Genomic DNA, 27,231 nt, shown 5'->3' on the forward strand with positions numbered 1-27,231 from the left:
TGATCAACTTGAGAGATTATTTTTTTGCATTCTCTTAAAGAACTAAGAAAACAAGAGGACACGTGGACTCGAGAAATTGAAAATCTCTCTTCAATCCCATAGATTATCAGGCTTTGTCAAGCTTCATTCTTATCCTTACATTTCACTTATCCCCTTTCTATCAGCCCTCATCTGTTGAAGAAGCCCATTCATCAGCCCAAGGTGTAGGTTTACAATCATAAGCTTAGTATTAATATCTGAACTTTATTACTGTAAGAACAAGTTTTTATACAAGCCACTAGCTGAGATAATTATTTATATTCATAAGCTAGTATTTTCTCTTTCTTCCTCCTGTAATTATTACAAGTAAACTGAGTTCTATGTTCATACAAAACCGGTCCCATAATCCCATAGGCGATGGAAGACTTCATAGATTAAACATGACCTTAATTGCATTACCACCACCAGCACTAGTTTCAAAGGCTTCTTCCACCTCCTTCTGAGAGAACCCAAACCTGTGGGTTATAAGGGGCTTCACGTCGATCTTACCACTACTTATAAACTCAAGGCATAGCGGCCATGTGTTCTTATAACGGAAGATGCCAACCACATCAACCTCCCTATAAGAAATAGAAAACCATAGCTGTTAATTACCACAAATCAAAGAGTGAAAAAGTAAACTCAGCTTTGCAAATTCATACCATTATATGATACAAATTTCACTTTCAAAACTTTCTCCAATTTCTCGAGTCATCCTAAATCCTAGCTGACATTCTTATTGAACACTGTTTAACAAATTATGCATATTTATAGTGAGTAGTGACCACTACTCAAATGATTGACAGACTTATCAATTCTTCCAAATAATAATTTAAATGCATATATCTGCCCTTTCCCTTTTCCATTACATCCAATTCTTATACTCCAACCAGAACTAATACCAAATTTTCCATCACTACTTCAAATATCTTGCAAACTTTCCAATTTGTACTATGAGGCTCCAATTTTCACACAAATTATTCAAAAGACCTTAATTATTGGTAAACTCTGAATAATTTCTCAACACAAAAATGTTTGTTCATAATTAAATCAAATACCTCGCAGCAGCCGGAGTGAGTGGGACAGTCATCTCACTATGACCCATTCCCACAAGGCAAACTTTTCCACCTGCACGAGTGGCACTAAGTGCTGTTGACATGGTTTTGTTGAAGCCTGCACAATCAAAAGTCACATCGATTCCAGCTTCCATAGCTTTATGTATCTGTGATACTTCTTCAGCAACATCCTGTAAAATAGTGAAGTTAAAAATAGCAATGGAGACTTCTAGCAACAACCACCGGAAGAGACACGGATCCTCAACATTATCCATACTAAAGGAAGAACAATGAACCAAAGCTTTATAAGAGCAGATAAAAACTGATACAGATGGATTTAGTATAAAACTGAAGAAGCTGTACATTATTTGTTTCAATTTCTTTTATCCCTCTTTTAACAAAAGAAAAACATGAATAAGGATCAATTTTGAGAATAAATGGAAAAGGTTAAAAATCTAAAATCATTAGGAAAAAATAAGAAGCTTGATTAAAAGTTTGATCTAACTAACAGAGCCATCCCTCTTTTCATTTTAAAAGCAATAACAACATTTTTATTTATGTGAGTTAGAGGCTGCAAATGAGTGAAAATAATTGTCAAAAACTTATTTTGTAACTTTAATCAAAGAACTGAGATTGACTAAGGAGGTCAGATTGACAGGATATGGCCCTTTCCTATATTGCACAATAAAACTTGAAAATAGTGACGAAAATTGAACAATTTTACAAGTTGAAGATATTTGTCATGTTGTTGTCCTTTCAAAAGGGGGCAGGACTTGGGAATGGGAGTTGGATATGATACACACTGCATAAAATTAACTTGTAGAAAATTTTGTAAAATAGAATAACGAAAACCTGAATATTTGTTGAAACTTTAACAATATCATCTGCACCAAGCTCTTTTGCAACAGATAAACGGTGATCATCCACATCCACGATAACAATTCTGGGTGCCCCAAAAGCACGAGCTGCTAGCATTGTAACAAGCCCTATGGGTCCTGCTCCCATGACCAAAACATTTGTTTCAGGACCAATATTTGCTCGTCGACAAGCATGAACACCAACACTTAAGGGTTCACACATAGCCCCTTCCTCCAAGCTGACACTGCCTGGCAGTTTAAAGCATAGGTCTGCAGGATGAACCACCTGTGAATAGAAAGATGCATCTCAGACGAAGCCTGTAGCTGCACTATAAATTTATTTCATCACATTCAATACTACGCGTGCCCTCTGCTACTAGGAACATGTGATACACCACTTAGATATGTTGAATTGATTATTATGATTAACCATGGACGGTAAAATCACAAATGAAGGTCCATGATCATGAATTTCTATTTGAGCTGTTTTATTAACTTTGCATGAAAATGGAGGAAACGAGGTTATATAACTTAAAATTGAACTAACCAGGGTGCTTTTACAAATGACCAGAGATGGTATAATAATAGGCGTAAAATGTGATTTGTGTTGTGCTGGGGCAAGAGCATGTTAAAAATAATAGTCCAATGCATTGTTTTGAAATGCTGCAAATTTTGACCTGATTTGCAAGAGAACCATGGACGGGTGGAGTGGCAAAAAATTTCATCTCCGGGCACAGATTGTACCGACCTTCCTTGCAAAGGTTGCATCGCCAGCAGCTGATCCCTGGCTCCAGTGCCACGCGGTCACCAGGCACTAGCTTCTTCACCTCACTCCCAACTTCCTCTATGATCCCAGCACATTCATGCCCAATTACCATGGGTTCTTTAACTATAAAATCTGCACATCTCAAGGTCTGAAAATACATGGAACATTCATAATGGGGCATTAGACACACTATCCTTTTGTTATATCTTCTCCAAGTCAGAAACTATTATTACTTAAACTTATTGCATTTGGTTGGTAAGAAAAAGGAAGAAATCTTCATGTGCAATGCAAAAATAACAACCTATCATTCGTACCAAAACTTTGGAGTTGGCTATGGATTGTTGATAGACTAATCAGGGTTGTCCCCATGTTTTTTTTTCTTCTCATACTACCCTATCTAAAGTCCTGCTCTTTTTCGCTACCTTAATTGACATGTCCTTTTTTACTATTTCCACTCAGGAAAACTCTAGTGACACCCAAACCCACACCCAAATCCACAACAATAGTATATGTCAACCTATGATTGGCACACCAAATCCATTTTTTTCACCACATGTAGTCCAATCATATGTTGACACACAAGCATGTTGTGAAATTGAGCATGCTTGTAGACGGACTATTCCACTAATGTTATTTTATGTTTTTGTGTATAATAAACAAGAAAAAAAGAGAAACAACTAAGTCAAAAAGGTGAACTAAGATTCAAATTTCAACAATGAAGTTTTATTTTTTCCTTATTCTTTTTTCTCAGCAACCCAGCAGATGCTAATCCAAACAGGGCCAGCCCTAGGCCTAGGCCATGGCCTAAGGCACCCTAACATTGAAAGGCCCCCAAATATGGGGGCAGTAAGATGTGTGTGTATATATATATATATATAACATCAAAAAAAAGAAAAAAAGAGAAAAAGAGAAAGGTATATATATGTTTTTTAATTAAAAAAAATGTGAGTTACGGTGTACAATTTTTTTTTACCACTCTTAAGAATTAAGAAGGCCTAAAATATTAGAGTCATGTTAGAATATTAAAAGTTTTATTATGTAGTTCTTAAAAATTGATGTCTCCAATCACAAAAAGTAATTCAATACTTATTTATTCTTTTTGTTGACGTGGTAATTCATTACCACATCATTTTGTAAGTTTTTTGCAGTAAAACTTGTAATAATTTTAGCATTTTCTCCAAAAACAATTTATGAGTTAATAGAAATACAACCCAAACACTATTAAGTGAATGAAAAATGTTAAAACTAATACAAATTTTATGACAAAAAACTTACAAATTGATGTGGCAAGAATATGATTGGTGCCGCTTAAACAATATACTAAATAAATGTTTGAACAACTTCTTTTTATTTATTTATTGTTAACACGCCATTTATAAAACCTAAATAGAGTATCACTAGCTCACTCTAAGTGACTTAGACATATTAATAAGTAAGAATTAACAATAGATTTGAAATAAAAAAATTATAATAAAAAAAATCAACGAAATATTATTTAAATGATATTTAGATAGAAAAAAAACCAATTTAAATGATATTAAGATAGAAAAAAGGCCTCTTTAAAATTTTCGCCTTAGCCTCAAACTATACCTGAATCCAAATAATCACAACTCAATTAAAATATTATAAATTAATACAGATAAAAAAGATAAAGCTAACTGAATTGTGTTTACCTTGAGATAGTGAACATCACTGCCACAGATACCAACAGCTTTCACCCTAATTTTAACATCATGTGGTCCTAAAAAAAAAAAAAATTAAACATAGTAATAGCCAGCTCAGAAAGAATCAAGCAAAAGGGTTATCCATAAACTGATCAAAGAAATAAATAATTCAAAAAAAATAAGTGAAGAGCTGCATAACTTCAATCACACTGATTAAGTTGACTCCAAAAAAAAGAAAAAGTTTGATTAATTGAAAAAAAATGAGATACCAAGAGGAGGAAGCTTGAAAGGCTGAATCTTGAGGGTGTTGATACCAAGAAGCCAAGCAGCCATGTTCTCTTCTTCACCATCTTTGGCTTCTCCTGCACTCCCATGTGACATTCCTCCCTTACCCATTTGCTCTCTCTCTCTCTCTCTCTCACACACACACACACACACACACAAACCGAGTCTAACAGAGAAAATATAAGGACAGTGAGGTGTAGACGGTTCTTTCTGTCTTTAGAAGAACACAACGCAACAGGTGGTGGTCGTCCAGATGATGACTCAGATGTTGTAGATAACCCACGTGGTTTTGTGGGTTGTTTGCTTGTTTTTATCCCAAATTGTCATTTTTTAGGCTATAAATAAGACCATGGGCATGGGCGTTAATGTATCTAATCAGGATAAGGCTCCCTAAATCTATGGTCAGATTAACGAGTGTCACAGTACATTGGTTACGTTAAGTATTTTTATTGTAACAAACAGGCTTTTTTTAGGGAATATTATTTAGATTCTTTCTTAACCGACATACTTTTACCCCCATTAATAAAAGGAATTTTAATTTTCAACTGTCTTCCAAATAATTTTGTATACTAAGATAATATATTCCTTGTCGGCAAGTTGCAAGAAATTTATTTTAAAGCCAATAATGATGTGTAATCATCATTTTTTAAAACCCTTTTTGTCCTTGTGGGTATGTTTGGGCTTGGAACTGTAAATTTCCTTCACTTGTGAACCTGGGGGACCTAAATTAATGTTCCATGGATGAGATCTGAATTAAATATTTCTATGATTTTTGCTATCTCGAACCAAACCAAGCTTCATGTTAAAGAAAAATTCCTAGTTCCAAGGCTAATTAGTAATTAGCCTATGTGCAGAATAATTTGCATTTTGCATTAACAACCACCATTGAGTGACAATGTCTCAGTTACTAATACAGGCACATCTATGTTAAAATCTAGTTCACATCCAATGAAGCTGGTCTTGATTTTACTACGATAAACCAAACTTGAAGACGGAGGACCATATATTCAAGACTATGAGCAAAGCGGCAAATCAATTTGTAATTGGCACATCTGGTATAATTATGCAATTGTGGTGAGGTAAAAAAATGTTGGCTCATATTAGTGGCCGCACATAATGAACATTGTTAGGTGAGTGAGTAACTATGATATGAGTACACTCCATGAGTTTTCAGCACCAAATGAACAAGCTTTGATATTGTGTTTTGAGCTTGGACTTGCTTAAATCAAGTCTCAAAAGCAATTTTGGCTTAAATTGCTAAATAAATTAACATATATAATACTTTTAAGTTTAAGCTTCACTTTTCTCCAAATCTCGTTCTATTTGTTAATGACTTGGTTAAGTCCTAAATTTATCACCACTTTGAGGGTAAAGTCGGAGAAAGTTGCTCGTACACCATATCATGCCAATATCTAGGATTAACCATATTTGACTATTCATGAGTCATGACTGTAATCAATCATTGGAGAGTAGAACCTGATTCCAAAGGTTTAAGTGGAGAGGATATATCGTCAAATCCAAAAGGGTAGGTGAGGCTCATGAATCATGACACAATAACAAAACGTGGTGTGGAGAGGATATCATTTATTATACTAGGATAAAGTCATTCATATCATTTCTTATTCCAAAATGTATTTTGTATGATACAATCTCATACGTATCAAAATCTAATAAAAGAGAGACATGTGTACAAAAATAACTACCTAGACATATGTCATTCATTTGTTGGTGGAGTAGTTATTTTTTGTTAACATATCTCACAATTCTTTAATTTTTTGTTAACTCCTCATACTATGCAAGACAGGATAAGAGAGAGAGAGAGAGAGAGAGAGAGAGAGAGAGAGAGAGAGAGATGTCAGGGGGTATTGTTGAAGTCAAGGAACACAAAGATGGAGAAGAGAACATGGCTGCTTGGCTTGTTGGTATCAAAACTCTTAAAATTGAACCTTATCATCTCCCTCCTCTTGGTAAAATTCTCTTTCCCTCGTGTGTAATGTTTCTTTGTCCAGGTCATGTCTTTCTCTCACTTGTGTTTCAAAACACCGTGCTATGCATGTTAAAGATCATGAATCTACAAAATTTCTTATTCTTTTGATCATGTTCAGGGTTAGTGTATGTTTCTACACGCATGCCAAACCACTTATTTTCATGAAGTATATGAAATTCATGCATTGGTATATAAGAACACACAAATCCAGATCATTGTAGGTAGACCAGAAGACCCAACATATCATTTAATCATATATGCAGCCAGCCCAGCCTAGTGTCTTGTGCAAAGATAACTTGTACCCTGATAATTGAGCATGGGCTCAACATTTTCTGTGCTGGTAGCATTGCTCAGCCTGGAAACCCTGCAAACCCCTTTGACCCTCTATTACATGCCAAGCAATTAAGTGTTGTTTACAGGATTTGACTATTACAAAAAATTAAAATTTCACTCACATTTATTATGCCCTTAAGTCCACTATATAATGCATGAGTATGAGCTGACGGGTATGATTTTTAAGTTTAATATCTTTTAAGGGAAATGCTAACGAATGCCCTTAGGGTATTTTTTAATAATCTATTTAAAGAAAGTTTTTATGGGGAAAGAAAGAAAAACAATGAATGTTTTGACAGTTTCTTTTATTTCCCATAAAAGTAATGTCAAAACTTTCCTAAAATAGATTGTTAACCAATGCTCTAAGGGCATTCGTTAGCATGACCCCTTTTAAAATTGTAAATAGCTTGATGATGTACAATTTTTGAGACAGTTGTTCACATTGAGCAATTTTCTGTAAAGTTAGGCCCCCATGATGTTAAAGTTCAGATAAAGGCGCTTGGTATTTGTGGAAGTGATGTTCACCACTTCAAGGTAAAATGTTACCCTGACACCTTGTTTATATTAATTCTTCGATAAAATATATTAATTTTTTCTTAGAGAGGGAGAGAGTGAACACTTAATTTTAGTATTATCTGTTTTTTGTTTTGTTTTTGGAGGTTTATGTGACCTACTGATATCTGATTTGATATTTGATAATTGATATGTTTGTTACCAGAATATGAGATGTGCAAATTTTATTGTCAAGAAACCCATGGTTATAGGGCATGAGTGTGCTGGGATCATAGAGGAAGTTGGAAGCCAAGTGAAGACACTAGCAGTGGGAGACCGTGTAGCATTAGAGCCTGGAATCAGTTGCCGGCGATGCAATCTCTGCAAAGATGGTCGCTACAATCTTTGCCCTGAGATGAAGTTTTTTGGTTCTCCCCCAACTAATGGCTCTCTGGCCAATAAGGTATCCAACATTTGCATCTCTCCAAACCAAACTTCAAAAATGAATATTATATAATCTACGTGAATGAAGTATTATTGAGTGATGCAGAGTTTGACAACAATTTATCTTCACTATCATTATGATGGAAAAATGAGGCTACACGAGTGCATCTAAACAGGACTTCAATTTACAAGAACATCTTGACAATGTGATGCATTATGTGCAGCTAGGAGGCATTCTTTGATAGTGATTTTCTAAGATTTTATCCCACCCCCCACCCCCGTGCCCAAGTCTATGCTGGAAATGTGAACCAAATATATGGTTGACTAAACAGCACTTATTGTTCCCTGCGTTAGATTCCCTATTTGTTTTGCAACCCAATATGGCCTGCCATGAGATATAGATTTTAGCATTAACATCTAATTTTATACCTTTGATTCAAGGAAATGTTAAATCAATATTTATAATTTTTATGTTCTAAATGCAAGAACACTGCTATTTTCTTGCAGGTGGTGCATCCAGAATATCTATGTTTTAAACTACCAGACAATGTCAGCTTGGAGGAAGGAGCAATGTGTGAACCCCTCAGTGTTGGTGTTCATGCCTGTCGTCGTGCAAATATCAGTCCTGAGACAAATGTATTGATTGTGGGAGCAGGACCAATAGGCCTCATTGTCTTGTTAGCTGCTCGTGCTTTTGGAGCGCCTAGAATTGTCATTGTTGATGTTGATGATTGCCGTTTATCTATTGCAAAGAATCTTGGTGCAGATGAGACCATTCAAGTTTCAACAAACATTCAGGTTCCGTTTTCTTTCTTTCTTCCACCCCCCCAGTCAGTTGAACTTTCTTGTTAAATTATAAACAATTTGCCAAGAGTTATCCGTCTTCCAAGTTATTCATACTTGTAAATGATTTGAGTGATATTTGGACAGGATGTAGGTGAAGAAGTGGTAAAATTACAAAGTGCTATGGGCTCTGGCATTGATGTCAGCTTTGATTGTGTTGGTTTGAACAAAACCATGTCAACAGCTTTGAATGCCACTCGTTCAGGTGGAAAAGTTTGCCTTATTGGATTGGCTCAGAGCGAGACAACAGTTCCTCTTACCCCAGCAGCTGTCAGGTACTTGATCTTAAACTTTATCAAGGAAACAGATGATTTTTTCCCCTTAGCCTTCATTCCCCTACTAACCAAAAATCTTTAAGTTCCAATTTGAAAGCTGAATACGACTGCACTTATGTAAAGAGATCCCAGAACTTTAAAACTCATGCTCATTTCCTTTCTTGGATTTCCTCTTGAACCCTGTGGAACAAATAAAATAATTCCCTTGATGATTTGACAGAAATAGATCTAGATATAATATATGATCACACTATTGGATGACAATGCATAGCAATGTGATGAAATTATTGGTACCATGATAAGGCATAATAATCTACTAGCAGATTATTGAGGTTGGTGTTTCCCAGTTCCTTGACAGAGGCCAATTGGAATGAGCAGATGAATTTGCAGAATTTGTTGTTACAAATTTAGCTTTTGAGTCACTTGGTTTCCCCAATAATCCTTTTTACAATTTTGCAATTTTACAATGGTACAACCCCAACCCCTAATTCTTTTGCTTTATTCTGCATTTCTGTGTGTGTGAAAACAGGTAGAGACTAATTTTATAGTTTTTCTTGCTTTAAACTTTGGCTTCATATATTTAACGATATTTTTTTTCCTGGTGTTAGGGAGGTTGATGTGATTGGAATATTCCGATATAGGAATACATGGCCACTCTGCATTGAGCTTTTAAAGACAGGCAAGATCGATGTTAAGCCCTTGATAACTCACAGGTTTGGATTCTCACAAAAGGGGGTAGAAGATGCATTTGAAACCAGCGCCAGTGGACGTAGTGCTATTAAGGTCATGTTTAATCTGTAGAAGCACTGTCACAGGTCTTATGATGCATCTAAGATTCTGTGTGAGCTGGCTTCTTGCTTCTTTCTTTGGTTTGATCCATCTTGTATTAGCTAAGAAGAATAACATATCAGCAGTATGGTATAAGGAAGTCATTGCAAAATAATGAAGATACGATAATATAGTATTCAAGATACAATAAACCAAAAAAATTAGTACTTTGCAACTTGGCCCATATCAGGAAACCTATTACAAGCAACAAGTATATTCTGGAGTGGTGTCCAGAAATTGTTAAAAAAAAAAAAATGATAAGTAATGATTTTTTTTTAAGAGCACTCACAGTAAAGGACGGATAATAGCTATAATGCTATTTTAGCAACTAAAACACCAAGATGCAAGCTACAGCAAAGTTGCAATAAGTTGCTATATCTAAAAAAAATACCAACTGAGCTACAGTGGGCTGTCAAAGATAAGCAGCTACCTCTAGAGCTGCTAAAGTAATCTACAGCAGAATTTTTTTTTGGAGAAGCAAGACCTCCCAAATCAATGTACCTGTGCCTCATATTTCACCAACTACGCACCAACCTGGCATAAAATCTACATTTGATTATGATTATCTTGGAAACTGTATTTTGGAGATGCTCTATAAGGTAACAAGCAACCAAAGAACTTCAACTCTAGTTCCTGTTATCACCACCTTTTTCCATAGCTTAGTTCCTGTTATCACCACCTTTTTCCATAGCTTACCAAGGTTGAATTCTGTCCCCAAATATTTACCACCCTAAGCGTACTTTGTCAGGAATTTGCATGACACTTCTCACCTTGACTTGTTTGTTGAGGATCCATAACCAGCCCCAAATGTTGGGACCAAGGCTTGGTTATCTCATTGTCAAATTCTGGAACTCTATCAAGCCTTCTTGTAATGTAGAGCCATCCCATTTTTAAGTCTGTGCAGGGAACATCCATCAGAAGTTTTCCTCTCAAAGAATCCAAAATCCCAAACGCCACTGGTTCCCTCACCAAAATAGTTTCCAGCACCAACACAGCTGGCAATATGATAAAACAAAAAAAATCTTGGTCCCAGCAGCAAACAGGTTGATTTGTGGGTAAGGTCCAGACCTCCAGATATGTAGTGCTATGGTTAATACTCATTTGGTTTTACCTACACTACCAATGCGCTAAATGAAATGTTCTGTGAGGTTCATAGTTTGAGATGCCATACATGATGGTTCCTCATTTAAGATTGAATAAGACACAGGTCTTGGGAGTTAGACAATGTTGTACCATTTACTTCGACGGAACTACAACCAAATGGCTTCTGGACATTGTTTTCTTCCATCAACTCCCTCATTTTAATAACATCATCCCATCTATCTGAACTGGCATAAGCATTTGCAGAGAGAACATAGTTCCCACTGTTACTAGGATCCATTTCCAGAAGCTTGTTTCTAGCAATCTCTGCCAGGACCATATGTCCATGAAGGTTACAAGCACTTAACAATATTCTCCATACCACAACATCTGGAACCATAGGCATTTTATTTATGAAATCATATGCCTTGTCCAGATTGCCAGAGCGGCTCAATAGATCCACAACGCACCCATAATGCTTCATTTCTGGAGTGAGTCTGTGGACTTTGTCCATACTTTCAAAATATTCCAACCCTTTATCTACTAATCCAGCATGAGCACAAGCTAGTAAAACCCCAACAAAGGCTCCATGAGTTGGCTGAACACCATCTCTTAACATCTGTGAGAAAAGCTCAAGTGCCGAATCTGCAAAACCATTCACAGCAAGACCAGAAATCACTGAAGTCCATGAGATGGAGTCCTTTTTCATTTCTTGGAACACTTCTAGAGCCTTCTCAACCGCTCCACATTTGCAATACATATCTATCAAAGAGTTTCCTACATAAACATCTGCTTTTACACCATGCTTACGGATATAGTCATGAACCGCCTCCCCAACATCAAGTGATCCTAAATGGGCACAGGCAGAAAGCACACTAGCAACCGTTATTTCATCCGGTTTCACCTTTGCCGCCATCATTTCTTTAAAAAGTCTCACTGCATCAGCAAACTGGTTAGCCTGAGAGTAACCTGTGATCATAGAAGTCCAAGAGATCACATCCCTTTTAGGCATTTCATCAAAAAATTTCTGTGCAGCAACTATGTTTCCCACTTTCGCATACCCCATTATCATGGCATTCCAAGAAACTATATTCTTTTCACGCATCCTATCAAATACTTCCTGTGCTAAATCCACTAAACCACGCCGTCCATACATATCTATCACAGTGTTCCCCAAGTAAACATCAACCAAAACATGATTCTCTTCAATATACTTAACCATAGAGTCTGCGATTTTCCATTCATTCAGAAAACTACATGCTAAAAGAACTTTCATCATTGTCACTTTATCAGCCTTCACATTTGCCACCTGCATTGCTTTAAAAAGACCCAAAGCCTCCTTAAATCTATTACACTGACAATACCCACATATCAAAGAGTTCCAAGAAACCAAATCTCTGTCACCCATTTTATCAAACAGTTTCCTCGCAAGAACCAAATCACCACAAGAAGCATACATGTGAATCAAAGCATTGGAAACAAAAAGATAGGATTCAAAACCAAGTTTCAAAGCATGAACATGAAACTTCTTCCCATTTACAATATCAGAAACTCTAGCACAAGCCTTGAAAACAAATATAAGGGTCAAATTATCCCCAGCAAGTCCTTGGTGATACATACGGCTATAAAAACATATTGCTTTACTAGGTTGTTCACTCTGTGACAAACCACGAATCATATGGTTCCAAACTACCAATGTGGGACACTCAATTTGGTTAAAAACGAAGTGGGCTTTTGGCAAAGTTGGTGAATATAGTGCATAGGACTTGATAACCTCAGAAACTGAATATGGATCAGTGAAAAGGTGGGTTCTGATGAGGTGGGCATGAAGCTCTTTGATGGGATTGAAAGAGATTGAATTCTTAGTTACTCGCCCTGATTTTTGGGTCGTTGTGTAGGTACTGAAGATCCTGGAAATGGGTCTTGCGAGTTTCATTAAGAACTAGATGGATTTGGGCGAGCCTAAGGCTCTGGGAGTTTATGGAATATAATGGAATAATCATAATAATCATAAAGGAATGAAAAGAAATGGAATAGAATGAAATGTATTTAAATAAGAGAAATGAATAGAATGGAATGGAATGAAGTAATCTTGATTGGATGTTTTAAAATAAATGAATGAAAATGAATGAAATGTAAGTAATCTTATTTGGGAGTAACATGGAGAAAATAGAATGAAATCATTTTATGATAATATTACTATTAGACTTCTATTTTAAAATAAAGAGTTGAATATATAGGGGTATTTTGAGAATTTTAGTAAAAAATTCATTAAATTTAATTTCTTTCCCTCCTATTCCTCCCAATTTCGGGGGAAATGAAAATTTGAGGTTTTAAGGGAATAGAGATGAATGAGTGTTCCCTCCTATCCATTCTATTTCCTTCCACTTAAACTTCCAAACAAGGGAATGAACTTTCCATTTCCTCTATTAAAACTCCCAAACAAAGAAAGGGAAGAATATTCTAAAATTATTCTTTTCATTCAATTCCATTCCCTCCTCCCAAGCGTAGCCTAAGGTTTGAATCTGTGAGAGGGCCTAAACCGAGAGGACGATAATCAAAGCTATAGATTAGGGAGTACAGAGTTATTAGCTGGAAATATTTGAGGGATAAACGGTAAGGCTTCTTTTTGAGAGGTTGCCGTTGATTAAAGTTGTATTGTGAATGTTGAGTAAGAAATGACTTGCCGTTGTTCAAATAACGACCTTTCTCTTTGTTGCAAATAACCAAACAAAAAAAAAGAAATTTGATGATGAGATAAAATATATATCGAACTCTTAGGGGGGTTGTTTGGATTTTCAGTTTCCATCACCCATAACTTTGTTTTTATCACCCATAACTCAAAATTGGTGGGTTCCACGGTTGAGTAGTTTGTTTGGATGTGTTTTCAGTTTTTGTTTCTATCACTCAATTCTTTGATTTTTGAGTGATGAGTTATGAAAACTGAAATCATATTTTAGGTGTTTTTGAGTTATCAAAACTGAGTTATGATGGCAAAATTGTAATTTCACTCAAGTTATGGGCCCCACAATCAGTGTTTAGTCATTTTAGTGGTTAGTTTTTACTCCCAACAGCTCTCTTTCGTACTAGACCAAACCCATTTCATTCAACACCCTTCCTTTACTTTCTTCATCTTCTCTTCCCAAGCACAACCTCTCCATACCCTTCCTTTACCTGCTTCATCTTCTCTTCCCAACATCAATATCATGAGAAAAGCTAGCTTAGAAGGAGATTTATACCATAGTTGAAGGAGATCTCCATCTAATGTGCTCCTCGCCATCTGTGACAGCGAAGACCAAGGACGAAGTTGCAACAAACTCACTGATTTCGGCCTCCACAGATTAGATCCACAATCTTCCTTCCTTGCTTCGTCCTTTTTGGGTGCTGGTTTTTTTTTTTATTTTATTTTTTTTTTCTCAGTTGTACCGATTTTGGCCTCCACAGATTAGATCCACAATCTTTCTTCCTTACTCTGTCGGTTTGGTTGCTGGGTTTCTTTTTTTTTTTTTTTCATTTTTCTTAGTTCTGGGCTGTGAAAGTTTGGCTGGATCCCACATGTTTAAACAAATCTCATACATAGTTATGTGGGGATGGGTTTTACAACTGAACCAAAAAAAAAAAAGAAGATATTTGAGTGAACATAGATAATTACATCATCCATGATACACAAAAAAAAGGGTGTTAAAAAAAACCATGACATAGCCTAAGGAAATAATGAAAATAAAAGAGGAGTAGTAAGGACAATGGTGTTGAGGTTGCGAAGGGAATTGAAGAACTTTAGTTTGGTAAAGTTGGGTTTTGGGGTAAGTGGAGTGAAAAGGGGCGGGTAAGGGTTCTGGTGCACTGGTAGCATATGTTAGACTTAACTCAAGAATTTTAACTTTTTAGGAGTAGTGAAAACTTACTTTCATTTGATGTGGATGAATCCTTATATAGTGAGTTTTGGAGTGGTTACTTGTTTAATAACTTCCCCAATATTTGTGGAAGTTATTAGGTTAAGACTTAACTTCCACAACTGCTATAGAAGTTAGAATGTTCAATTTGTATCTTCTACAACTGCAATAGGAAGTTGAGTACTTAGTAGGAAGTTATAGCAATGAACAAGGATTTTGCTCATGTTTCAAAATAGTAGCATGTGGTCCAAATTACAAGCTTTTGTAGATAAATCCATTTCCGAAAATTTCCTAAGCGTTGGGGGGTTGTTCAGGCGCTTTCCTGATGAACGACCCATATGTCCATGGACAAACTTCTTATGTTGGGTTGACTTTTGGCTCTGGATGACTCCTATGGACGAACTAGAGATGGTTCGATTTTTAGTTCCCCATCAAAATTAAATTTGGATTTTCAATTTTATACTATGTGTCCCATTTACTTTTTAGTTTTATGCAAAGTGAATTATTGAGTATAAAAATCAAAGTATCCAAATCCAATTAGATTCAAAATAGGATTTCAATTGAAGTCCAATTTTCCACTATGTGTCCATCTAAGTTTTTAATTTTTGTAACAAGTAAATTAGTGGGTGCAAAAATCGAAGAGTCTAAAACTAATTAAATTCTAAATTATATATATATATATATATATATAAAATATGAGAAATCATTATATATTTTAGATATGTATATACACGAGACTGCAGACTATTTTATTTAAAAGGATAATTTTTTTGTTTGAGAAACACACACACACATACATACATACATACATACATATATATATATATATATATATATATATATATATATATAGGGAAGGGGAAAAAGAATAATTATTATTTGGGTTAAAATGCAAATACAACCCTTTGACTTGGGTTTTCTCCAAAAAAAAAAAAAAAAAAAACCTTTGACTGGGGTCATTATCCAATACATCAGTGCTGAAAATTGAACTTTTAAGCCATGATGGCATGTACAATATCGCAATTGATATTTTTGTTAGAGGTCCATTATTTTTGGTAAACTAGCATTAATTATTAATGACTTAATGGGCTCCAAAAAGATGTCTAGGGGAGAAATATATTTTTTTGACAAAATTTAGGTACAGTACCTTATGTGCTGTTCCTTAGTTTCCTCTCTTAAAATTCAGCCATATGGCTATTTAACTAAAATATACACTTAAATCCTATAAGAAAAAATCCACATGACAGAATCTTAAAAGGGAAACCTAAGGAACAACACCTAAGTACTATACTTAAGTTCTACTCTAACTTTTTTATCCCTTCAAACCTGAAATGAGTTATAGGTTTATTTTTTATTTATAAAAACAAATGAGTTATAGAATTAGAAACATCAGCATATTTTTTTGAAATGGACACAAATGTCATATACTAATATCCAGAAAAGCTACTTTGAAGCATGCATGTCCTTAAGATTAAATTTTAATTTTAGCATATATTCAAAATTAAAAGCTCCAATTCAAGGCCTTCCTTTAAAAAAAAAAATAAAAAAAGCTCCAAACTACAAGCAATAAAAAATAAAAATATTACAACTGTAGCATATGGTGATTTCCCTTTTTAGCGATTTTCATCCGTTTTCTCCCAATTATGGTCTCTTTAATTATTAAAAAAATATTGTGATCTTTTTTTTTTTTTTTTTTGATGAACAATATTGTGGTCTTTTTATTATGAGGTCAGAGTTTTAAGATTTATTCTTCCCTTTTTATAGTCTATACGAAACTTTTTTAATAAAATGATGGGAAAATCAATATAGATATAATAATATCCTTTGAGAAAAACATCACAATCATTTGGACCAAAATTTTCTAGCCACATCCATTTGTCACATCTAAAACCGACCCAGAATACCTCTTCTGACTTCATTTTCTACAACCCATTTGATCCAAATATTGAAACTTTCCAAAATTTTAATTATTGATCACAAGTTCACAACCCTCCAATATGTCTGAACTTTTAAGTTTTAAAACCATGGAATTCACTAAATTGAGAATGATGGCTCTTGGCCCTTCGGTTCCAAGAGTTGATTTGGTCCCTAAACGTGTGAATGACTTGGTCAGCTTATGACTTATACCATGCATAAAGCCAATTTTGGTTGAGCACGCCAAGAGGCAAAGTCTTAAACTTAAACCCCAACTTGGTCCCCATGCCAAGCCCAAAACTTGACATTCCCTGGCTTTTGGGTTAGGTTAGTTGTTCATTTGGGTTTGATAAGTTGATTAATAATGGTAATTGAAATTTGTAGTTTTTCCCATGGGTGGTGAGTGGGGGGAGATCACAACTCTTTCATGCAACTTGCCACTTCTCCGCACAAATGGAATAGTTTTTCCGCCTCTCTCTCTCTCTCTCCATATGAAATTTCTAACTTGCCCAATTTCATCATGTACCTAAATTTCACTTATTTAAGGGTTAAATTCAAAGAGACCCCCTCAGTTATGAGCCATTATTAAACACACTTCCTATGTCATAAAATTGACTTTAAAAAAAATTCTTATGCTACTTAAAACGACACAATTGTCCATTCTTTTATATTTCCATCACTTTTAGGTTTTATAGGACGAAAAATTAACTTTATGAGCATATCTTAGAAGAGAATGTAATCATGTTTTGATTCGTGTTGTTCATGTGGTCATTATTTGTCTAATGAAAGTGAGAAAAATCTAAAACAAAAATTGGCCATTTGAGTCATTTTAATTATTACAAGGATTTAAAAGTTAATATCCAATTCATCTATTTTGGTTCACTTCAGTTCATTCGGTCTATTCAGTTCATTTTGGTCTATTTAGTCCACCTCAATCTATATTGGTCCTATTCGGTCCATCTTGGTCTATTAGGTCCAGTTCAGTCCAGTTAGGTCCAGTTCAGTCTAATTTGATCTATTTAATCCATTTCGGTCCACTTCTGTCAATTCGGTTCTTTCAATGCTCTTACTTGAGAATCAGAAAAGAAATGTTTGGGTTGGGAGTATCTCCAAATTTATTAAAAAATATATATCCCAAACTTATCTAATTTCTTTTGCATTTTAGCAATTTAATCTCATAAAGACTAAAGAGAGTAAGAATATTTCAGTTCCAAGTATTTTTTTTTTCTTCATGTTTTTCAGTTCCTGTTTTAAGCATTACACTTGCACACAACATGATACTATCAGAAGTAGCTTAATACCCTTAATTAAAGAATCCAATTTGATTGGATAAGGGGTACGTGTGGCGTATAAGAGAAATCTTGCCACCCGCCTATTTGTAGGCTTGTCACCCAAGCTCATAACACTAGGAATTTATTTAGAAGGACAATTATTATTTGAAAAATGCAAATACAACCCTTTGATTTGGGTCATTATCAAATACATCATCTGCTACAAAATTGAACTTTTAAATGATGATGGTATTTAAAATAAATCAATTGATATTTTTGTTAGAGTTCCATTACTTTTATTAGAAAAAAAAAAAACATACAAGGTGGAAATTACGTGATTCAATTGTTACTTTCCAAGGCCGCAGAGTTTTTTTATTTATTTAAAATAATTCAATTGTTATAATTATAATTAATGGAGAGGGGGATTGAAGATTGGACTTTGTTATTCTAGAAGGTCTAATATATATGGATGAGTTTAAGTTATACCTGGTGTAACTTCACAAGAGTTACACCTTTTGTGAACTATTGATTACTATTAGATCTAAGGGTTAAAAAAAATTCATAGTAATATAATTATTACTCCCTAGAAATTAGTGATTTAGATATTAACTTTTCCTATTACAGGAAAAAAAAAAACCACAGCATTAAATTTTTTTTTTTTTTTCCATCCCTCTTGTCTTTCTTTTTGCACTATACTTTCAGGCCTACACCATTCATAAAATTCTCATAGTTGGGTTGGAAAGCAGCCACAGAGTTTCTCTTTTGTTTATTGTCTGGTGTTACTAGGTAATTTCATAGTTGATGTTGAGGAGACCACATGTGCTCTAAAACTATTGCGGTGAACTGTGGCAGCTCTAGGAATTTTTTCCAAGGTGTTCCTAAAAATTTTTTCCAGGAATATTTTTTTTGGGTACATGGTTTTCTTATCAAATATTTGTCCATAATTCTAGTAAAAGAATAAACAATAAACTTAGGTCAATTATGTAGATCTAGGTTAAACATGCAACAAACATATCATGCAGTAAAATATGTAAATAGCACAAGATATGATGACCTACGAAAACTAATGAAACAAACTAATTTCAAAGTAAAAACCTGGAAAGGAACTATAATTTGTTATATTGTTGTTTCATTAATTATAAAATTATTAATTATTGTTTAACCTATTAGAGTATCATAATTTAATTTGTTTGTCTTTTATAATATATTGGTTAATTAAATTATTACTTTTTGTTTATTAGTTACTTCCTCCAATTAATTATTAGTTAATTAAATGATTGTTTATTAATTATTAGTTGTACTATTGCACTAGCAAACAACCACACCCCATTCACTCCCAATTTAACAGGCCCCAATGCCTATGGCCCCAATCATAAGATTAGAGTCAATCAGATAAAGCCAATTAATTGTATTTTACCAAAAGACACCAACACAGACAATTAATTTATCTCACCATACCAACATCAATACCAACGAACTCCAAAAACAGTGCAAATATTAATAAAAATTTATAAAGCATACTAACCAAAAGGCAAAAGCAGACAAATGACAATCACAAAAAAAAAGAAAAAAAGAAAGACAATCAGTTCTCAGTTCAAAGTCTTAAAAGAGAGAGAGAGAGTCTCATTTTTTCACTTTCATCTTCCCTCTTCACTCTTCAGATAAAGAGTAGAGAGACTGAGACAGAGTCACAGAGATGAAATACTTGAGGGGCGGCGCCGTCGGGCACAGTGGCTAGGCAAGGAACTGAGGAAGACCGATCGGGCACAGTGGCGAGGCAAGGCGAGGAACTGAGGAAGACCGATCTGGTGATCGAGTTTGAATGGAAGATCGAGTTTGAGTCGGCCCGATCTGGTGATCTCCTACTCCGTCGTCCGTTCCGTTGGTTGTTGCGTCTGTGAAATTTTTTGCGTCTGTGAAGTGTGAAGTGTGAAGTGTTTGGCTTGATATGATTTTAGTATACTAGGTTAGGTTTTTTTTTTTTTTTTTTTTTTTTTTTTTTTTTTTTTTTTTGGAGAATCCGTGGGTTACTGGGTTTGCTACCATCTGTTGGGCTTGCCGTCCGTTTTTTTTTTTTTTTGAGAATCTATGGGTTTGCCGCTTGCTCTGTTACACTTTTTTTTTCCTTCAGATTTTAGTTCAAATTTTATTTTTTTGCCTTTTTTTTTGTTGAAAAAATAAATTTTTTTTAGGGTGTTCCTATCTTTGATTGAGGGTGTTCCTAATTTTCTTAAATTTGAATTTCCATTACCACCATTAATAATAGTCTTGTATCTATAAAGGAGTTTTAAGTGGATGACACGTTTTCTATTGAAGAAATTTCTTTGTGGAGGAACTATGAGAAGAACTTTTACATTAACTTTAAGAGAGAATCTTGACTAATATATATATATTTTATGTATAGAGCCGTTATATTCAGAATTCTTTCAACAGTGAGCCTAGTAAGAAGAAAAGTACTTGAGAGTTGCTTTTAGAATTTTTTTCCAACAATGAGCCTAAGAAGAAGAAAAGACTTGAGATGTTATTTTCAGAATTATTCCAACCACCATTCATGATGGAGGCTTGAAAGTATAGTGCAAAAAGAAAGACAAGAGGAAGAAGATGATGATATGGATGAAAAAAAGAGTTAATGCAGTGTAATTTTTTCTTTAATAAGAAGAGTTAATGCCTAAATCACTAATTTATAGGGAGTAATAATGATACTACTGTGAATTTTTTTGACCCTTAGATCTAATAGTAATCAACGGTTCACAAAAGGTGTAACTCTTGTGAAGTTACACCATTCAATATTTTTTAATTGGAAGTAAATTTTAACAAATCTACCGTTAGATTACATTATCTTCGTATATTCTCCATGCTTGCAAAATTTCAAGGTGATCAAAGATTAATTTCCATGTCATTGATAAATTTTTTAAATTCAAATTTTTGTAGTTTAAAATAATGCATAAAAAATGAGTTTATGGATCAAATGGTAAATAACATCCAATTGACATGAAAATTGACATGATTGTTAAGAACATATAGAACATGTAATTCAACGGTGAGATTTTCAAAATACGAATTCTATAACAAGTTATTCGGTGGTGTAACATTGCTTAGAGTTACACCAGATGTAACTTGAACCTGACCATATATATATTGAGAATCAGGACTTGATATTACTTTGATATCATTATAAACCTCTTCACTAATCTTAGGGTCACCTTCAACGTTATAACAAAAAATAAAGACCTTTTTTTGAGACAGCAAAAATAAAGCCCTGTCACAAATGAGTTTGAGGATTAGCTTTGGTGGTTTTAGTCTTCTAGTTGATGAGAATAGGAATAAAGTTATGCTCCTGCAACTTTTTATTTTTATTTTTATTTTTTTATATGAAAGTATGCTATTGCAATTACTTCCAATCTTGTAGCAGTAAATATTTCGTTGAAATACTTGATTAATTCTTAAACTAAGTTAGTGCCCAACAATTGCTCATGTGATTCATGCATGTATCAATGATTCCTATCCTGTCACTTCCTCACAATGATAGATTGTAACTTGACACCATTATGGAGCAATAATGAAGGATAGTGATTAGTGAAACAAATTAAAAGACATGAGTATTTTTTAACAAAAGTTTGAGCAATAGATTTTTAATTTAGTTGACATGTCTATTCTAATTTTGTTTGACATGTTATTTGTGGGGTAATTATTGAGTACTCTCGGAGTATTATAATTGCGTATTTCTCTCTTTTCCATAATTGTAAGTTTCATTAATTAAATTTATGGTGAGACTCACAATTTATGTGAGAGGGGAGAGCACGTATTATGGTACTCCCGGAGTGTTCTATAATTTTCCTTATTTGTGCCCAGTAGGATTTTCTCTTCTCTACTAAAAAGGTTGTCGAATTTTATTTTACCTTTTCATTTTATTTTGTTTGGCATATTGTTGTGCCCATTTGTTTTGATGTTCAGAAAGAAAGTGAAAAGAGAAGATTGAAGTGATTACTAAATTATCATGTTAACCTTTTTTTTAGTCCATTGTTTATATATATATATATATATAATATAATATAATATAATATAATATAGTCCTAAATCCTAATACAATTTGTCAGAATAGATAGATATAGAAATATTCTGTTTCAATGGACAAATGGGAATGGCCATTGCAATAGAATCGACAACATTAATCAGAAAAACTTAAATATCGATTAATGAAAATTTCTATGAGTTTAATTTCTCAAAAAGAAAAAAAACTTAAAAATCTTAAAAGTTTAAAATTCTCAACAACTCAATATGAAATGGCCTTGAGATGTCACAATTAGCTGGCCCTTTGTTCCCCCTTTCTCCTTGCTAAAACGCCATTAATTAGCTAGTATGGAAGGGTTAAAATTTAAGGGTTTGACTTACCTCTAATTCTTTTTTAACTTAAATCTCTTTTTGATTTAATGAAAAATTGCTACATCACCCACTAAATAAATAAAAGGTAGATATTAAACCCACTATCACTTGTCATTATATATTTAAAATAAAAAGAGATGTCTAATTAAAGAAAGTACTAAAGGTAAGTTAAATCCAAAATTAAAAAAGCAGGAATGGTGACTAATTGTATTACCAAGCCGGTAAACTAGCATTAGTTTATGGGCTCCATTGAGAGGACTAGCGGAGAAAAATAACTTTTTCCCCCTCCTTTTACAAAGCTGAAATGAGTCATAGAAAATTAGAAACATCAGCTTAAATTTTTTGAAATGGACACAATGTCATACACCAATATCCAGAAAAGGTTTAATAAAAAAAAAAAAAAAAAATTCAGAAAAGCTACTTAATTTAGAGCATGCACGGGCTTAAGATCAAAATTTTAATTTTGGCATTTATTAGAAATTAAAAGCTCCAATTCAAGGCCTTAAAAACAGATCTAATTCAAGTATGATTTGGACCGCCATTAATTAGGCATAGTCCAGTGTAGAACCATGTGAAGGAAAAACCTGCATTTCATTGTCTATTTTAACATATGTAATAATATTATTTTCTTGCTATCTTTTCTCTCCATCAATGCTTGAGAGAAAAAAAAAAAAAAAAAAAGCTTGAAGGCACCAAACTACAAGCAATAAAAAATAAAAATATTACAACTGTAGCATATGGGGATTTCTAATTTTAGCCTTTTTGATAAGCTTTCTCCCAATTGTGGTCTCTTTAATTATTAAAAAAAAATATTGTGGTCTCTTTATTATGAGGTCAGAGTTTTAAGATTTATTCTTCCCTTTTTTTAGTCCATAATAAACATTTTGATAAAATGATGGGAAAAATCAATTTAAATATAATATCCTTGGAGAAAAATATCACAATCATTTGGACCATAATTTTCTAGCCACATCCTTTTGCCACATCTAAAACCAACCCCGAATACCTCTTCTGACTTCACTTTCTACAACCCATTTAATCCAAATATTGAAACTTTCCAAAATTTTAATCAAACCCTCCAATATGTAGAAACTTTTTAAGTTTTAACCATGGAATTTACTAAATCGAGAATGATTGCTCTTGGAGAATGAGAATGATGGCTCTTGGACCTTTGGTTCCAAGAGTTGATTTGGTCCCCAAATCCTAATCTAAACGTGTGAATGACTTGGTCAGCTTATGACTTATCCCATAAAGCCAATTTTGGTTGAGCACGCCAAGAGGCAAAGTCTCAAAACCTATCTTGGTCCCCGTGCCTGGCCCAAAACTCGATATTCCCTAGCTTTTGGGTTAGGTTAGTTGTTCATTGGTTTGAATGATTGATTAGAAGTTTATGAATGATGATTGAAATTTGTAGTTTTCACCATAGGTGGTGATTGGGGGAGACCGCAACTCTTTCATGCAATTGGCCTCTTCTCTACACAAACACAAATAGAATATTTTTCCCACCTCTCTATCCTTCTTCTCAATATGTTATTATGAAATGTACAAAGTTTAGTTACAAAATCGTTTATAGTCTAAAACTACAATTTTATTCAATATTTTTTTATTTGAGGTACATTTTGACAAATTTACCATTAGATTACATCTTCTTCTTATATCTTCCATGCTTGCAAAAGTTTTAGAAAATTAAAAATCAATAGCTATGTCATTAATAAATTGTTTAAATTGCAATTTTTTTAGTTTAAAATTATGCATAATATATAAGCTTATAGATTATATAATAAATAATATCTTATTGACACAAAATTTGACATGTGTATTAAGAGCGTAAAGAACATGCAATTTAACGGTTAGATTTTCAAAATATGCAGTAATATTTATTTTATTGAGTAATGTTGTAGCTTTAAGGTACAACTAGTTTTGTAACTAAATTTTTTCCAAAGTAAAATTTCTAATATGCCCATTTTCAGTATATACCTAAATTCATTTTTTTAAGGGTTAAATGCAAATATACCCCCTCAGTTATGAGCCATTATTAAACATAAACACACTTCCTAGCTATGCCATGACTTTTTTTTTTTTTTTTTTTTTAAATCTTGTGGTAGTTAAAAACAATTCTTTTATATTTCCATCACTTTTATAGGACCAAAAAAAAAAAAAAAAAAAAAATTCTATGAACATATGTGTTAGACGAGAATCAATGACTGTAATTATGTTTTGACTCCTATGTTGTTCATGTGGTCATTATTTGTCTAATTAAAGTGACAATTTTCTTTTTATATAAAAAATAGTCATTTGAATTATTTTAAATATTACTAAGATTTAAAAAGTTAATTTCAAATTATATGGTGTGTTTAATTTGACAATGACCTATGTCACGGTATCCTTTCTAGTAGCTTTTTTTTTTGATACCTAGTAGCTTTTGAATAATCTTAATTTGCAAACCCATGCTGTCTGTTAGCTTGATCTTTTAATGTGTCCTGAGAAAAAAAGATGATGGGTATCTGTTGAATTCATTTAATATGTGCTCATATTTTTCCTGAAAGTTGATTTCACTCCACAACCTCAATATAATATAATTCTATTGATCACCATTCATCAAATTCGATCATAACCATGTTATAGGACCCTTTAACATAATTTTTTCTGTTTTTGCACTGCTAATATAAGATTAGAGCATGATTAGCATGCAAATTCTATTATAATTGGTTGACCACTAGAATTATTTTCTAACACCCAATTATGTGTATGTATATCTACTGGGAACTGGACCTACTGGTTGAACATCTGTACAACAAATGTTTCTCATCCTAAAAGTTGTTTCACCAAATACATTATTTCTATATGTTTCAAAAAATTGCACTTCAAGCTAGCAACCAACAATATTCAAAAACTTATATAAAAAAAAAATATTTAATTGCACTTGTCAAACTAATTCTCATTATATCTTTAAATATAAGGTGAAACGTATCTAATTGGCTTATTATAGACAACCCACATGTCATAATTTTTATACAAATCTATAATAACTAATTGAGCTTTCCTATTCTCTGCAAGACCAAATACCTAATCCTTAAAAATATCATTAAGGTCATTTTCAGCAATTTTTTGAGTAAGAAAGCAATTCATTTTAACCTTCAAATTTCAAACATTAGAAGACTAGAACCAAGTCAAGTCGTTTAACCCAATTTACTTCCAACGCAAACGGCCAACGACCCCTCTCTCTATACGTGTTTGTGTTTTGCATAATATATAATATGACACATACACACACGTATATAGACTAGGGAGAGACACAACTTTCCATATATATATATATACGCTCTAAAAAGACTTCTGTTTCATAATAAGTTCAAAACCCATATTTTTTTATGGCAAACTCTTCAACAACCAAAGCCATGAAGGCATCAATATCCATAGCCGATTCAGCATCATGGTATTGTGCCATAACCTTGTTAGGTTTGATCTTGTTGGCCTCTATAAGGGAGACTGTCACTGATGAAAGTAGTACTGTGAGAGGAAACCAGTTCTTGAACAACCGGCCATGTGATGAAATCTATGTGGTGGGGGAGGGTGAGACCCTCCACACCATCAGCGACAAGTGCGGCGACCCGTTTATCGTGGAGCGTAACCCGCATATCCATGACCCGGATGATGTGTTCCCTGGACTGGTCATCAAGATCATCACTCCCTCCCAGACAAGCAGCTCATGATCGATCGATCGATGTTGAAGTAGTTTTCAGGGAGATAAGTCTTTGCCTTCTTTTTTCTTATGACAAGAGAGAGAGAGAAAGGAGATTTGAACCTACCTTCTTTTCTATGGAGGAATTGAAGACTATCATTGAGCTATACTCTTGGTAAATAAGCCTTTCCAATTCCAACATGGAATATGTAATATAGAGAATTAGACTCTCAAAAGAAGTGAAAATTATAAGGACCATTTCTTTTCTTTCCATCTTGTTTTTTTGAACATACCTTTTTTGTTTTTGGTTATAGAGAAGGCCTAATTTTCCCATACAAGCTTGTATCACTTAAAGAATGAATTATCAAAGGAATGAAATTTTTTTGTGTTTTGTGTTTTTTTTTTTTAATTATGTTTTTTTTTAAAACTTTCCCTTTGGCGATGGTGTGACTAATAATTCATGGCGGCTAACAGCTTCTTTGCCTTTGGTTTTGTTCTTAACTAGTGAAAAAAAGTCACCTTGAGTTTAGTGGTCTTGTAGAATTGGTAAGCTAGATGCAAAATATGACTTTAAGTACTACTTTGAATTGTTAATTACTACAGAATTTGTTCCAACTTTCTGGAAAAGTCATTTATTAGTTTATTAATTTATAGGCATAATGACTTCTGTTTCTTTCTTATATGCTTTTTGGCTATTGATGGTTCATTTGTTTGTAGGTAATTTCCTACCAGCATTAAAGAATAAACCAAAAACTGAAGTTCAATATCAATACCAACAAAATAATTTATGAAATAAACACATAGGCGTGGCGGTCGGGAGGAAAAGCACCTATCAGCGTTGTCATAAGCTATTTGCTCAAGCTTTGTCATAAGCTAATAAGGCGTGTTGGCAATAAAAACCAAAAGCTTATATTGTCCTTTTGTATATAGATTGAATCATAGACAATTATGTTATATTACTATTATTATTTATAGAGTTTACATTCATAACATCGGCTTTAATGATTACACTTTTTATTATTAAATTAATATATGAATTGGTTTTTGGTGTAGAAGAAAATTGAAACTAAGATTTTTTATTCTACCATAAAAAATTTTATCAATTAAGTTAACTAACACCACAGTAAGTTTATATTATGGTTGTCCTAGCTCTGTTTTATT

At 33.6% G+C, this 27,231-nt stretch overlaps 4 protein-coding genes across 4 annotated transcripts; 2 read left to right on the forward strand and 2 right to left on the reverse strand.

Moving 5' to 3' along the window:
- Window positions 1-223: 223 nt before the first annotated feature.
- LOC142619997 (sorbitol dehydrogenase) lies at window positions 224-4,973 on the reverse strand. Its single transcript, XM_075793429.1, has 6 exons — window positions 4,630-4,973; window positions 4,370-4,437; window positions 2,608-2,844; window positions 1,926-2,216; window positions 1,077-1,264; window positions 224-599 (listed from the first exon to the last, which is right to left on the reverse strand). Exons 1-6 carry the CDS (start codon window positions 4,754-4,756, stop codon window positions 407-409), a joined length of 1,104 nt encoding a protein of 367 aa, XP_075649544.1. The 5' UTR covers window positions 4,757-4,973; the 3' UTR covers window positions 224-406.
- A 1,486-nt stretch (window positions 4,974-6,459) lies between these two features.
- LOC142619999 (L-idonate 5-dehydrogenase-like) lies at window positions 6,460-10,014 on the forward strand. Its single transcript, XM_075793431.1, has 6 exons — window positions 6,460-6,612; window positions 7,432-7,499; window positions 7,684-7,920; window positions 8,409-8,699; window positions 8,832-9,019; window positions 9,628-10,014. Exons 1-6 carry the CDS (start codon window positions 6,498-6,500, stop codon window positions 9,818-9,820), a joined length of 1,092 nt encoding a protein of 363 aa, XP_075649546.1. The 5' UTR covers window positions 6,460-6,497; the 3' UTR covers window positions 9,821-10,014.
- An 879-nt stretch (window positions 10,015-10,893) lies between these two features.
- On the reverse strand, window positions 10,894-12,891 carry LOC142619998 (pentatricopeptide repeat-containing protein At2g22410, mitochondrial-like). Its single transcript, XM_075793430.1, has one exon. The coding sequence runs from the start codon at window positions 12,861-12,863 to the stop codon at window positions 11,034-11,036; it is 1,830 nt and encodes a 609-aa protein (XP_075649545.1). The 5' UTR covers window positions 12,864-12,891; the 3' UTR covers window positions 10,894-11,033.
- Window positions 12,892-25,687: 12,796 nt separating this feature from the next.
- Window positions 25,688-26,424, forward strand: LOC142620951 (uncharacterized). The gene has a single exon (XM_075794273.1). It carries the CDS (start codon window positions 25,760-25,762, stop codon window positions 26,099-26,101), a length of 342 nt encoding a protein of 113 aa, XP_075650388.1. The 5' UTR covers window positions 25,688-25,759; the 3' UTR covers window positions 26,102-26,424.
- The last annotated feature ends 807 nt before the right edge of the window (window positions 26,425-27,231 follow it).

Source organism: Castanea sativa, chromosome 12, assembly GCF_040712315.1.
Source record: "Castanea sativa cultivar Marrone di Chiusa Pesio chromosome 12, ASM4071231v1".
Classification (NCBI taxonomy): domain Eukaryota; kingdom Viridiplantae; phylum Streptophyta; class Magnoliopsida; order Fagales; family Fagaceae; genus Castanea; species Castanea sativa.